The sequence below is a fragment of the Tachysurus fulvidraco genome, chromosome 9 (assembly GCF_022655615.1).
Source record: "Tachysurus fulvidraco isolate hzauxx_2018 chromosome 9, HZAU_PFXX_2.0, whole genome shotgun sequence".
Lineage (NCBI taxonomy): Eukaryota > Metazoa > Chordata > Actinopteri > Siluriformes > Bagridae > Tachysurus > Tachysurus fulvidraco.
The window spans coordinates 24,530,941-24,544,352 of NC_062526.1; the positions used below are offsets into that span (position 1 = coordinate 24,530,941).

General features: G+C 45.2%; 1 protein-coding gene across 2 annotated transcripts in view; it reads right to left on the minus strand.

Annotated features, from left to right (window-relative positions):
- Positions 1-13,211, minus strand: part of map3k7 (mitogen-activated protein kinase kinase kinase 7) — an 18,097-nt gene extending 4,886 nt beyond the window's left edge. The window contains exons 1-15 of one of the 2 annotated variants that reach the window (XM_027176669.2): positions 12,472-13,211; positions 10,731-10,841; positions 9,942-10,007; positions 9,673-9,718; positions 9,217-9,355; positions 8,570-8,694; positions 7,015-7,143; positions 6,386-6,516; positions 5,638-5,719; positions 4,932-5,044; positions 4,687-4,840; positions 3,672-3,752; positions 1,598-1,662; positions 1,158-1,251; positions 542-603 (exon numbers count right to left, since the gene is read on the minus strand). In XM_027176669.2, coding sequence (XP_027032470.1) covers positions 542-603; positions 1,158-1,251; positions 1,598-1,662; positions 3,672-3,752; positions 4,687-4,840; positions 4,932-5,044; positions 5,638-5,719; positions 6,386-6,516; positions 7,015-7,143; positions 8,570-8,694; positions 9,217-9,355; positions 9,673-9,718; positions 9,942-10,007; positions 10,731-10,841; positions 12,472-12,558 — 1,485 coding nt within the window. In that variant the 5' untranslated portion in view covers positions 12,559-13,211. The remainder of the gene's footprint in view (positions 1-541; positions 604-1,157; positions 1,252-1,597; positions 1,663-3,671; positions 3,753-4,686; positions 4,841-4,931; positions 5,045-5,637; positions 5,720-6,385; positions 6,517-7,014; positions 7,144-8,569; positions 8,695-9,216; positions 9,356-9,672; positions 9,719-9,941; positions 10,008-10,730; positions 10,842-12,471) is intronic. The other variant, XM_027176670.2, reaches the window with a different exon arrangement.
- Positions 13,212-13,412: the final 201 nt, after the last annotated feature.

Genomic DNA, 13,412 nt, shown 5'->3' on the forward strand with positions numbered 1-13,412 from the left:
ACACACAGAGACACACACACACACAGAGACACACACACACACAGAGACACACACACACACAGAGACACACACACACAGAGACACACACACACACAGAGACACACACACACACAGAGACACACACACACACAGAGACACACACACACACAGAGAGAGACACACACACAGAGACACACAGAGAGACACACACACAGAGAGACACACAGAGAGAGACACACACACAGAGAGAGACACACACAGAGAGAGACACACACAGAGAGACACACACAGAGAGACACACACACAGAGAGACACACACACAGAGAGAGGCAGACACAGACAGAAAGACACCATTTGTTTTTCCTGCCCCACCACAGAAACAACCTGGGGAGCCACTTGCACTATCTACACAACGCCAAGACGTTGTGTGTTCAGACAGTCGAGCTTTTCCTCGAGCTATTTCACAGAGCAGGCTTTGCTCTGCTTTTCTTATCTAATTCCCTTCATTAGCGCTGTAACAGCTTGTGTGGTGTATCATCAGTGAGAGCAGTGGAGTGTGTACCTGTAACTGGTGATCCAGTGTCAGATAAGCCATGGGGATGGAGTTATCAGAGCCGTTAGTGTCTGTGGAACAGAGAAAAGGACCAACAGGGTGTGTTAACCACAGTTCATCAAACAATTACAGTCTACAATATCTTTCACATATTAAACACGTGAATCTGTCGCCGTCTGGTGTGGAAGCTGCCGCGAGTGACCCCACAAATCCACAGGCGGTCTGTAAATAAACCCGGCTCACGCTCGTTAGTTACACACACTGAGTGAGACTAGAGTGTTGATGAGGATTACGTAATGTCTGTAACCCTGCTAGAGCTGCTGTACTGAAAAATCACACACACAGACATACACACACAGACAGAGACACACTCACAGACAGAGACACAGTCACAGACAGAGACACAGTCACAGACAGAGACACACTCACAGACACCCACACACAGACACCCACACACAGACACCCACACACAGACACCCACACAGACACCCACACAGACACCCACACAGACACCCACACACACAGACAGACACACACACACAGAGACACGAAGAAGTCCTAAAATTCAGCGTGTCCCTGTAAAGATGGAGGAGTGTGTGTGCGTGTGTGTATCGTGTGCATGTACCTGTGGGGTCATCGGGAGAGAAGGTGTAGCATCTGTTCTTGTCAGGTGTGATCCGTATACTGGGACTGGACGACCTGCTGCTGTTCCTGCTGTCCTGCAAAACGCCAGTCACAATAATATTTACTTGATTTAACACTAACTCTTATCCGGTCGTGTTCTAGTGACCGCTATAACGAAATAAAGGTGCACTAATCTGTCATCGCCCCAAGTACGAGGCACATATCGAGCCCTAAGCAGTTTATTATCTGCCTGGATATAAATGTGAATAAATATTAAATACAGCACTTTTTTTTTCTGTAGAGTAGAAACAAGGCCATAAGATTAGATCCAGGTCTCTATTATCTTCTCCGAGACGTCTTATAGTCTTGTCAGAAGCGATACGTTAAACTGCTCGAGTGCACAGGACGAGGAGGAGGAGGAGGAGGTGCTGAGGTTCTTACCTGTCCGCTGTCTCCTGGGAAGGAGGTAAGATCCTGTACAGACCTCCGTCTAAGGTCGCAGGTGCCTAGAAGTGAGACAGAGACCGACAAAGAGTGGAGAACTACGAGTGAGTCTGGAGGCTACACGCTTTGGCTGGGGTCTTGTCCCTGAGTATGTGTGTGTGTGTGTGACACAGGGACAGCTGCACAGAATTACCCCCTGACTCCCAGCACACTGGCTTGTCATCAGCACAGACCCATATGTGGCCTAAATGTGACCTGATTCCACACCACACACACACACACACCCACCACCACCTTAAACACACACTCGTGTTGGTAAACCAGCTTCTGTCATGAAACACCAGAAGTGTTATCAGTAGCCTGGGGGTGAGTGTGGCTGGTAGATCAGGAACAGACAGGAGCTGGGTTACCAAAGTGCTCGACAAAATATAGTCAAACGAGAAGTAGGGAGAAGTAGGGAGAAGTAGGGAGAAGTAGGGAGCCCCCCCCCACACACACACTTAACTAACCAGCCACCCCTCAATCTCTGTTGAATGAGTCAGACAGTGAAAACACCGCATGAGTAAATCTGTAAACTCTTATTAATGAACTTCAACTAATATTCACAAGTGACAAGGCTGAAAAATACGGATAAAGGCAAATAAACATGTAGACGACAACATGGGTAGCGAGGCAAAAAATAACCAATGGAAATGAAAGAAAAAAATAACGGAAATGAAGGACGGCAAGAAAGAAACGTAAAAGAGATCGATTACTAGGAGGAAAGAAAGAAAGAAAGAAAGAAAGAAAGAAAGAAAGAAAGAAAGAAAGGAAATCAACGGAGGAAATAATGAAGGAAATAAAGCAAGACGGTAAGGACAAAGTAAGCGAGTGAGAAAGGGAAAGGGGATAAAAGACGTAAGCACGAAAGTAAGCAGACGTCGTGTTTTAACGGTGCGGGAAACGTCTCGGGGGAAGATTTCAGATTGCGGGCAACTTGGGTCTCGTGCTTGGTTTCATTTGGTTCAAAAAGGACTCAAACAAAAATAAATAAAATCATTAAAAAAATATATACATGTGTGTGTGTGTATAAAAAATAAATAAATAATAGAAATTTCTACTTTCACAATAAAGAGCTGATAAGCCACAGTGAAGTCAGCAAGGGGAGTAAATAAATAAATAAATAGAACTAAGTGACGGAAGAGTCAGAGTGGACTTTCATCATTTCTCCTGCTCCGATTGATGAAACCATTTAATAATAATAATAATAATAATAATAATAATAATAATAATAGGGGAGCGGTGTGAATAAAGTGAAGTGCTCTCTGCTGCACTGATGAAGGACTGCGACTCTCCTCCAGGCTTTTCTTATTTCGGAACCTCGGCTCATCGAGTGCTGTTACTAAAAAGCGATAGCGAGAAGCTTAAGACTGATTGTAGGCACCTGACTGCATGGTTGGCACTAACCCAAGCGGTTCTTCGTGTCTACGTACAGACTCCGGCGCTCCGTGCGGACACGACGCTCTGTGGACAGAATTACAGGCGTCGTACGTCTCTCGGCGAACGTCGTGTCCGCACCGAGCACGCCGAAGAGAACGGATCTGCGTCTTGTTATAAAGACCGCACCCGTTTAAGCTCTCCTGTGGAATGGATGTAGCTTTGACAGGTTCAAACCGATCATCATCATCAACATCAAAGGGAAAAAAAAAAAAGGAAATCAACATTTTAAACCTTTCTGTCTATTTCTGCAAGGAAATGAAACCTAAAGCAATAAAAAGTGTAGATCACAGTGCAATCACATTGATTCCAGCCACACGGAGGGGAAGACAGAGATCAGAGAGAACCTGTAGGTGCGACTCCAGGACCGAATCCAACAGCAAGCTGATAGAAATGTTTTACCGCTTTGTTCTGACAGTCGGCAGCAAACACGCTACTGACCGACGCGTTCGCTGATCTGATCAATGTAAAGTGTGTGTTAGGATTTGTAGGTCCTGGAGTGGCAGCCGTGGTTATCTAGACATCCGCACTGCTCTGACCGAAGCAGCAGCGACAGGCCCAGGGTGAGAGGAGGACACGGCACGGCTCCGAATACCTGTGACGACGATCTCTGGAATGTCCAGAATGGTGCCGTGTGACGCTGTTTTGCGGTGGCCTCGTTTATACTGCGGCCGCGCTGCAAAAACACATACATATAGAGCAGCGTACACAGACATGCAGACTGTACTCACACACCTACGTTAGCAAAGCTGATGTACGAGACGTGTTAGTGAGACGTCAGGTGCGAGGCGCGGACGGGACACATGCAGACATGCGAGATGCGACAGACGCAGCCGTGCGGCGCTGGAAGAGAACGGCAGAGCGTTTGTGCTCCGCCGAGACCTCGTGAGAACCTTCGCCGGCGGTTAGGATGATAACAGAGTAGGATGGAGTGCTGGTGCAGTAACAGAAACATCCTGGTGTTTGTACATTATTAAAGAAACTTTCCCCGAGCGGCTCAACCTACCGACTAACCCTTTAACTTAACACTTGCATGAACAGTTGTTGAAATCCATCATGAAATATTGATCGTTCGTCCAGCTACAGGAAGTTCTCCTGGGACTCGGTGCCTCGTTCACACGCAGCTGGGATGTAGACATAATGCAGCTACCGGGTTGTTTTGTTCTAGTAAGGACTAAAAAGCTTGACTAGCAGGAAGCGCTCTCTTATCTCATTTAAGAGACGCATTAATCGACAAAACGCTTGCTGTGAGAACCCCGAGAGCGTTGGAAAGGCGACCAATGGAATTCAACAACTATCCTGAGGAAACAGAAGCAGGTGGATAGAGATACGGTACTGACTCGAGGACTTAGTTGTCATTAGCGCACCAGATCAATTGAGCTACAGGTTAGAGATGTGGGTTAAAGAACAAAAAATATTAAAAAAGGGGTGAATGTTTAAAAATCCTCTAATGATTGACTTCCTGAAAATTGTGTGTTAATGATCAGAAAGAGATCAGAAGTTTCTCTCCGAAGCGTTGTGATATGATGAAATTCTGTTTGCTGGAAAGGAAATATTAAACCAGTGATTTGCTGATAAACATCTACAATGTGTGTGTGTGTGTGTGTTACCGGGAGAGAAGGGCAGTTTGTCATCTTGTCTGAGCTCCGAGAGGTCGGCACTCATTCGTTTGCTGTCGGACGAGGGCAGGCAGTGCGTTCTTCCTGACAGGCTCTCAACGCTGCCCCCTCTGGACAGAGGAAGCCCAGGCCTCAGTGGATCAGCCTGCACAAGCACACACACACACACATGTTGTAAGTTATACGTCAGCACGCATCCGCTGGTACGAAACGTTTATAATCCCGTAAAGTCCTGCCTTTGGTTTAAAAGGTGTAAACTTCTCTATGGTCTTGATGGTGTCGTTGGTGCCGGCCGGCGTGCCGTGATCCATGCAGCCGTCGTTCTTGTTGCTCATGCTGGGGAAGGAGCCTGAGACCAAAAAGAAAAGGTCACTTTATCAGCTACTATCTCTTATTATTACATACAGATGAGATGAGCAGTACGTAAACTGTACTAATAACTAACTAGGTTAAATGCTTCATGAGCAAACCAGAGGAAACTGGTAACTCCCACAATGTTTCTGTGCATCGTATCTCTGGATGCCTTTTTAACACGACCCCTTAATCTCTGTAGTGCTCTGAACTGAACACTGAACACTGAACACCGGTCTGTTTGAAATGCATTAACATATTAACGTATCTGAGATCTGAGAAGTAAAGGAACAAGACCAGACAATTAGGATGTCTGGAAAGACATGTAAAACTTTGAGACACGACATTTTAAAACTCTAGCAGCTGATGCCACATGTCCTGATGCTCCTCAGTGTGATGATGATGATGATGATGATCTGCCAGCACAGACAGAATAATAATATCACAGAGTTGGATGTGATTGTAAAACGTTTCCCTGTGCATCTTGATGCGTTGTAAAGTTTGATCTCTGTAGGTTACAGGATGCTTTTTCTCCTCGCTGTGACAGATTGCTTCTTTTAAAAAAAACTTTCCTGTTGGAAATCTCTGTACCTGTGCTGGTGGCTGAATTACTCTGGCCTTCATCTGAATATTGATATGGGTACTGCAGAGGCTCTTCTGATCCAGGGAAATACTGCAGAGAGAGAGAGAGAGAGAGAGAGAGAGAGAGAGAGAGAGAAACACACAGAGAGACAGAGAGACCCACACAGAGAGAAAGAGAGAGACAGACACAGAGAAAAAGAGAGAGACAGACACAGAGAGAGTGAGACAGAGAGAGAGACAGAGAGAGAGAGAGAGAGAGAGAAACAGAGAGAGAGAGACAGAGAGAGAGAAACAGAGAGACAGAGAAAGAGGAGAGAGACCCACACAGAGAGAGACAGAGAGACCCACAGAGAGAAAGAGAGAGACAGACACAGAAAGAGAGACAAACACAGAGAAAGAGAGACAAACACAGAGAAAGAGAGACAAACACAGAGAAAGAGAGACAAACACAGAGAAAGAGAGACAGACACAGAGAAAGAGAGACAGACACAGAGAGAGACAGACACAGAGAGAGACAGACACAGAGAGAGACAGACACAGAGAGAGACAGACACAGAGAGAGACAGACAGACACAGAGAGAGAGAGACACACAGAGAGAGAGAGACACAGAGAGAGAGAGACACACAGAGAGAGAGAGACACAGAGAGAGAGACACACAGAGAGAGAGAGAGAGAAGTGAGTGAATACATAAGAACGTCATCATGTCATGCAGCTTCTCGGCGTGATGAGAGACAGACGGTTCCAGACCGCAGGTACCTTCATCAGGTGGGTCATGATTTTGAAGATCTCCTCCATGGAAGGCCGCTGTGAGGGATCCTTCGACCAACAACGTGTCATCAGACTTTCTATGGGCTTGGGCAGGTTCTTAATGAGAGGAGGACGAGTTCCTGAGCATGACAAAAATAAAAGAAAGAAATAAACAGACAAATAAGTCGATAAATATTTTGTCCAAAAAAACAAACAAACAAATTAATAAAAAAAAAAAAAAAAGACTCCATTAACTAACATCAAGTCATTTACGGATTAAATCTAGCGTTTAAAAATACGGCATGCACATGACGAGTTGCCGTAATATCAGGTACACTAGAAATAAATAAAAAGCACTTTGTATACAATTAGTGATTTTGTCAGCTTTAAAACGAGTAAAAAAATCTAATAAAATGAAAATAACTCGGCGTTTGTGGGAATAATTCGATCTTGATGATATGAGATGATATGAGAGCTTTAGTACTCAACCCTATCGCTTGTACTGTATAGCGGATGTTTCTTCTAAAACGACATCTCTAATCAGAGCGTCTCTCTGGTCCCAGTGTGTTCGGCTGCGTCCTGAATCACACTGCGGGGTGTAAGTGTGTGTGGTGTGTATCAGGTGACCCGAGGCTCACCGCGGTGCACAGCCCACATGATCCTGAAGGCTGGTCCTCCGATCTCATCAAAAGGCTTCCTGCGTGTGATCACCTCCCACAGGATAATGCCCCAGCTGAACACGTCACACTTCTCACTGTAGTTACTGCCTGTAAAGCGCACACACACACACACACACACACACACACACACACACACACACACACACACACACACACACACACACACACACACACACAGAGGCTTACACGCTGACCGAGGAGACGCACCACCCAAAGCAAAGATTCCGTGTTTCACCGAGTCCACCCGAGATAATAATCCCCAGCACCTTAATGCTGTTTCTGCCCCCATCCTCTGAACAGGAGGCAATTTCCTCTCGCGGTACCTCAGAGAGGCTTAATTACCCGTCTTATTATGCTTCAATTACATCGCTCATCACACATGTTTTTTTTTTCCTTCTTCTCCTTTTGCGCCATCTCGCCGAGGTCTTCTGCTAATTCGTTTATCAGTAAAGCAAATGAGCGGGAGTTAGCTTCGCTCCTCTAATGAGCACGGCTCTAATAGCATGGGAGGGCTGTTCCTATATTAACAAACAAGATAACGACCCGCTCGCAGCCCAGAAGCTCGCTGCTGCCCCCCCCTCCTATCCCAAGCTGAAATCGAGCGCATCAGCTTATTTCAAATGCTGGCGGTAACGAACGTGTCCGTTAATCATCGAGACCCCAACCCTCCTAATTACACTTGTTCTTCATTATGTGTGTAATAACGTCTTAAGTATTTTCTAGGACTACAAAAAAAAGCAAAAAAGAAAAGAAGTAAAAAAAAAAAAAGTGGCATATTAAAGGTGCAATATGTAATTTATTAGAGTTTAGATCAGCTGCTGTGCGTCTATGGCGTATAAAAAAGCTAAACGACTAGTCGGACTAGTGGTTTGGGGCTTGCTGGTCTAGGAAATAAATCAACAGCAGAGCAGAGTTACTGACTGTTATTATTCTGTTTTGATTATAACAGCACGTCCCAAATTGTTTCGTTCCTCTTACAGCAGTGCAATTAGCAAGCGATTACTTTAATCCCCCCACACGGTATTCATTTAAAGTCGATTACACATACACGGCGTTTACGTTTGTAGATCGTCCGGACGGTGCGCCGGGTTTCATTTTGAAAATCATCTGCTGCATTTTGTAAACCCAAAAATAAATAAATAAAATAAAATAAAATAAATAAATAAAGGCAAAGGAGTCTCCTAAGGACTGGATGAGAGGCGCTGCTCGGTGCTGAACGTTACACTCCGGTGCCTTTTTAAACATCTGAAATGCTACAACTTTAACAGATGGTAAATTCCTACAAGCTGCTTGTTGTTCCTCGGACGCGGATCGTTTAAACCTCGTGACTTAGATGAAGCACGGATGGATAGAGGATGGCACGATGGATGCTGCCGATGCTTTCCATTAGAGAGATGCTAATTTCAGTGGGTTAGGTGATCTTTGTGCTGCAGTGCTTCAGGGAAGCGTGTGTGTGTGTGTGTGTGTGTGTGTGTGTGTGTGTGTGTGTGTGTGAGATTTCCCCCCTACTCGCCTTCGAACACCTCGGGAGCCATCCAGGCCGCGCTGCCTTTGTTGTTGGTCATGTGCGTCTGGATGTCGCACGCCGTCCCGAAGTCACAGATCTTGAGAACGGTTCCTCCGGCGACCAGGAGCAGACTGCGAGAAAGCCAAAGACAAACCAGATGAGCATGAGGGCATTAAATTACAAACACCAAATCACTAAGCACAGAACGTGGTGCAAAACTACACTAATAACCCCTTTAAATGAAAACGTTTGCTCTTGACCGCACCAGAGAAACCACGACGTAGCACAAACTCTCTGCTTAATGATACTAATGACCTAGATACAACTAACACCCCCCACACAACACCCACCAAAAGTGTAGTTTAATGCAGTTTATTTACTCATAAATAATCAAAGGCTATTTTTTTTATAGTTTGTTTCCACAGCCTGTAAACACCCAGCTGCGGAAACATCACACACACACACACACAGACACACACAGACACACACACACACAGCGCTTGCAGGAGGAACTAACGTCCGAACGTCATCCAACATTAAAAGGGCGATGGAGGGTCACGTTTATCCCCTGTGAAGTGAAAACAGAGCAGCGCCACAGGTAAGGAACGATAGAGGACAGACAGAGTGAGACGTGGAGGTGGTGTCGTGCTTACTTGGGAGGCTTGAGGTCCCTGTGAATGAGCGCCTTTGGTTTCATGCCGTGGAGATACGAGACGCCCTGAGCACACTGCATACACCAGCTCATGGCGTGGGACGCCGTGTAGTGGGGTAGCGGCTCTGCTCCGTGCAGCACTGCAGACAGAACAGGGAGGCGTTTAAACAAACACGGGACGAATACAAATAGTAATCGTTACGCCGTCGTCTTCCACCTTCTAAGTGCATGTTTAGTCTTTGAATGTACTGTGCGATTCCCAGACACTTGTTTCATTTACAAATAGAAATGACACAAAATTTAGGTCAAATCCATACTGCTTGTGTGTGTGTGTGTGTGTGTGTGTGTGTGTATGTATGAGAGACGAAGTGCATTACTGTTCGCTGCTTGTCGTCTGTTTGTCTGAATCTCTGCAGCTTTAATAGAGAAGGTTTAAAATAAGGAGTAAAACACTCACCGTTGTACAGAGAGCCCCCTTCTGCATATTCCATTACCAGACACACCTACAGAGAGAAACACACGACTGACCCATGAGTGACACCTGCACAGGAACCCGACCACAAACTAGGTATCTAACCGACGATCAGGAGCAGAACAAGATATAAATACGTACGACGGGGCAGATTTGGAACCGTTTCAACTTAAATATCAATACAAATGAAGAGAAAAACACAGGAGTGAAAGGATCTCGGAGCAAAAGTTCAGCAGAGGTACAAACAGACTTACGGGATTTCTACAGGAGCCGTACAGCTTCACGATGTTGGAGTGATTCACGCGAGACAACTGACGAAGCTGGAGTTAAGAAAGAAAAAAAAAAAGAAAAAGAAAAGACAGCATGAAAAAAAAAAAAAAACAACTAAATTGTTCAGCAGATTTATCGACCGGCTCGTGTTCCGGCGGCCTGGGAAATGAATTAACTATATAAAAAAGTGCTAGATAATATCATTTTAATGCATAATGTACAAATTACAGCAAAAATTGTTCATGAGGTTGAAAGTTTAGCTCATTTTTTTTCCTGCTGAATAAATGTTCGAATCTCTGGCGAAGGGAAGCCGATACCGCTGCCGGGTCTGTTATTAAAAAACCAGAAACTCAAAGTTAAAACGATTTATTTAAACCTTTACCATTAACCGTAATACTGTCTGGCGGCTTGCTGTGGAAATAAGTGGAATAAAAGGTAAAAAGAACGATGCGGTGGCGCTTTAGTCTATTGGACTGTCCGCTCTCTCTCTCTCTCTTCTTCGTCTCCACGTTCAGCTCAAACAGCTTCTGAAGCTTGAACTTTCACGTTAACGTGACGCCAGCGCTCGACATCTCGTAGATCGCTTACTAGCTGAGCATCTGCTGTAACCAGCTCTATAGCCGCAATGCATTCTGGAACTCGGACAGCAACGTTTCCCCCGACAGCTTCACTATTATACTGATTTTAAAACAGGGATCTAAAGAAAGACATGAGGATGAAAGCAGGATTATGTGAAGCTCAAAGGAAGCTCATTAAGTCTGATTAGATCGTACCTCTACAGAAAACGCATTCCTTTCTGATTCACTCTCTATGGTCTTAATGGCCACGTCTTTGCCTTTCCACTTGGCCTTGCACACGACTCCGAAAGCTCCTCGGCCCACCACCTGAAACAGGGGGGGAAAAAAAGTTTAGTAATAAACAACAAAAAAATTTAGTTCGTGTTAAACTTTACATCATATTTAGTGTCATTGTGTAAAAACAGACAGCAGGAAATGCATAGAAAAGGGAATATAAACACACACACACAAAAAAAAATGTTCAGTCCCAACAAGATTCTTGTACACGTTACTCCAGAACCAAAAGTCCAGTGGGCGGAGTCAGACCTGTTCCGGCTCCTCCTACCAACAGTCGACTCGAGGTGTTTCAGTTTGGGTCTCTGCGCTTGTTACGGTTTCTTGAGAGTTCGAGCTGTAGGAGATGTCGGATCGTGTCCGGCTTTGCCCCGTGAACTAGAGGTCTTCACGGGTCCACTTAGATCCGAAAACCCAAGGCCCGACCCGAGTGGGTTTGGGTCTAAAAGTTTCACGTGTGCCTCGGACACGAGTCGGGTATACTAATAGCGGCATCGGGTCTCGGGTGATTAAAAATGAATGTGTTTTACCGACCTGAGAAGACCCGGACTACTGTATCTCATGTGTGTGTGTGTGTGTGCATCGACTCGAGTCCTTTTCCAACCTCTCCTCTGTTTGTCAAGACCGCTTGTGACATTGTGTGGCTAGCGGTAAGCTAATTTTCTATGAAACAGACCTGTCAATCAATTTTGAATCCACTCTGTATCGGTTACTTTAGTGTAGAGTTATGCAACATTTGGGTCCAGGTGGGGAAAAAAAATTTTTTGCCGTCGGGTTCGGTCGGACTCCGGTCTATTTTTTTCGGGTTTGTCTCGGGTCGGGTCTTTATTAAAAAAAAAATAAAAATTTATGCAGGTCGGGTTCGGGTCACTTCGGGTCGGGTACATTTTTTTAGCCCAGAGAAGACCTCACCCGTGAACCTTTCGGTCTGTAGCGAGGACTAGCACTCCTGACTTGAAGATAAGATTAGGTCTTTAGCAGTTAAACCCACTCCCCCATTCCCACCGGTGTTATCGAAGCTCCGCCCACTCCGAATGACGGGAAGTGCATCCAAACACAAACGAGCTTTCCAAACCAGACACCAGTCACACGAGCCGAGGCTTAAACCTTTATTTTTATTTTACACCTCGTTCGAATGACGAGCGTAAGAAAGTTTTTTTTTCTGCTCTAGCAGAACTCAAAACTTGTCATCTTCAAACAAACAAACAAAGCACAGAAACCTGAACATTCAGAGTCTTGAGCTGTAGTTGAATTCAATACACCCCACAAATCTCTCGCTACTCTAAAGCAATCCCAAAAACCAACGCTGTGAAGTAAGGAGGCGGGACGTACACTTTCTACAGAGCATTTGATTGGACGAAGGCACGATTAGTACAGGTACGAGTCATCAAAGTGTTCAGGATTTTCCTGGAACTACAAAATAAAACCGCTTTTATTTAGATATCCAGTCATATCGGTCTCCATGACACTAAGAAACGAGTACAGAACCTTTTTCTCTCTCTCTCTCATTTCAAAGACACTTTAAAAATGACAGGAAGGGATTTTTTTCCCTTCGGTGTAGCACTGACATTAGTGACAACACACAATGAAAGCTGAATAGATTCACAGACAGTAAAGATGTCACATCACATCACATCTTATTACACATCATTTCGTATCTTACCTCTTCGACTTCAATGTCTGCATATTCAATGTCTTCGAAAGGATATCCAGGAGGCGTCTCGATCATTTCTGAGGACGGGACAGACATCGCTAGCCAGCCAGCTAGCTAACACCAAACATTAAAAATACGACGCGCGAAAATATAAACGTTTTCCAAAAGCTAGGAACATTCAATCAGGTGGTAGAAAAGACGTCTGACGTGTGAAGAGTTGGAGTGTGTCTGGCTTGTACTGCCAGGCCGTGCATCACACACACGCCGAGGGATTTTGCAGCAACTTTGGAAAGTTAGCTAGCTAACAAGCTAATAAGCTAACAAGCTAGCATAGCGGTACCGGGCTAGCTGGAAGGACGTGACAGGAGACTGTAATGTTAAATGTCCAGAATAAGGTGCTTGGAAGGCAACCGGTGGAGGTTTTTGTGCGCTGGAACCATAAATAACATACAATTGTACTGACAGCGTTAATGCGTGCTGTAGCGTTAGCTAGGCCGCTTAGCTTAGCTTAGCTTAGCTGTACTGCGGATGAACACAGGCTCGCCGACATTAGCCTTTTTTTCCCCCTTAAAATGTGCCACACGTCCTTCCATCCGTTCCACACGAGGCACGAACTTTAATATATCTCCTCCATGTTGCTCGTGTTGTTTTTGTCTTCTGCTCCCGGAGCAAAAAGTGGCTTCTTTGGAGCTCCAGGAAGTGTGTGCGCGCTCGGTCTGTACTGCGCACGCGGCCGTATCCCAAATCACCAGCAAGTCCCTAAGTAGTGCCCTCGAAAGTGTGCGGAGGCCTTTATTTCACGTCGGTTGTAGTGCGCGTGCGTAGGGAGAAAGTGTGCGATTGAACGTGCTCCAGTTTGACTGTTAGCCTGGTGATTTCTTTAGTGTACAAACAAACAAACAAACAATAAAGAAAGTTATGTATTAATTTGCTATTTGACTTACATTTAA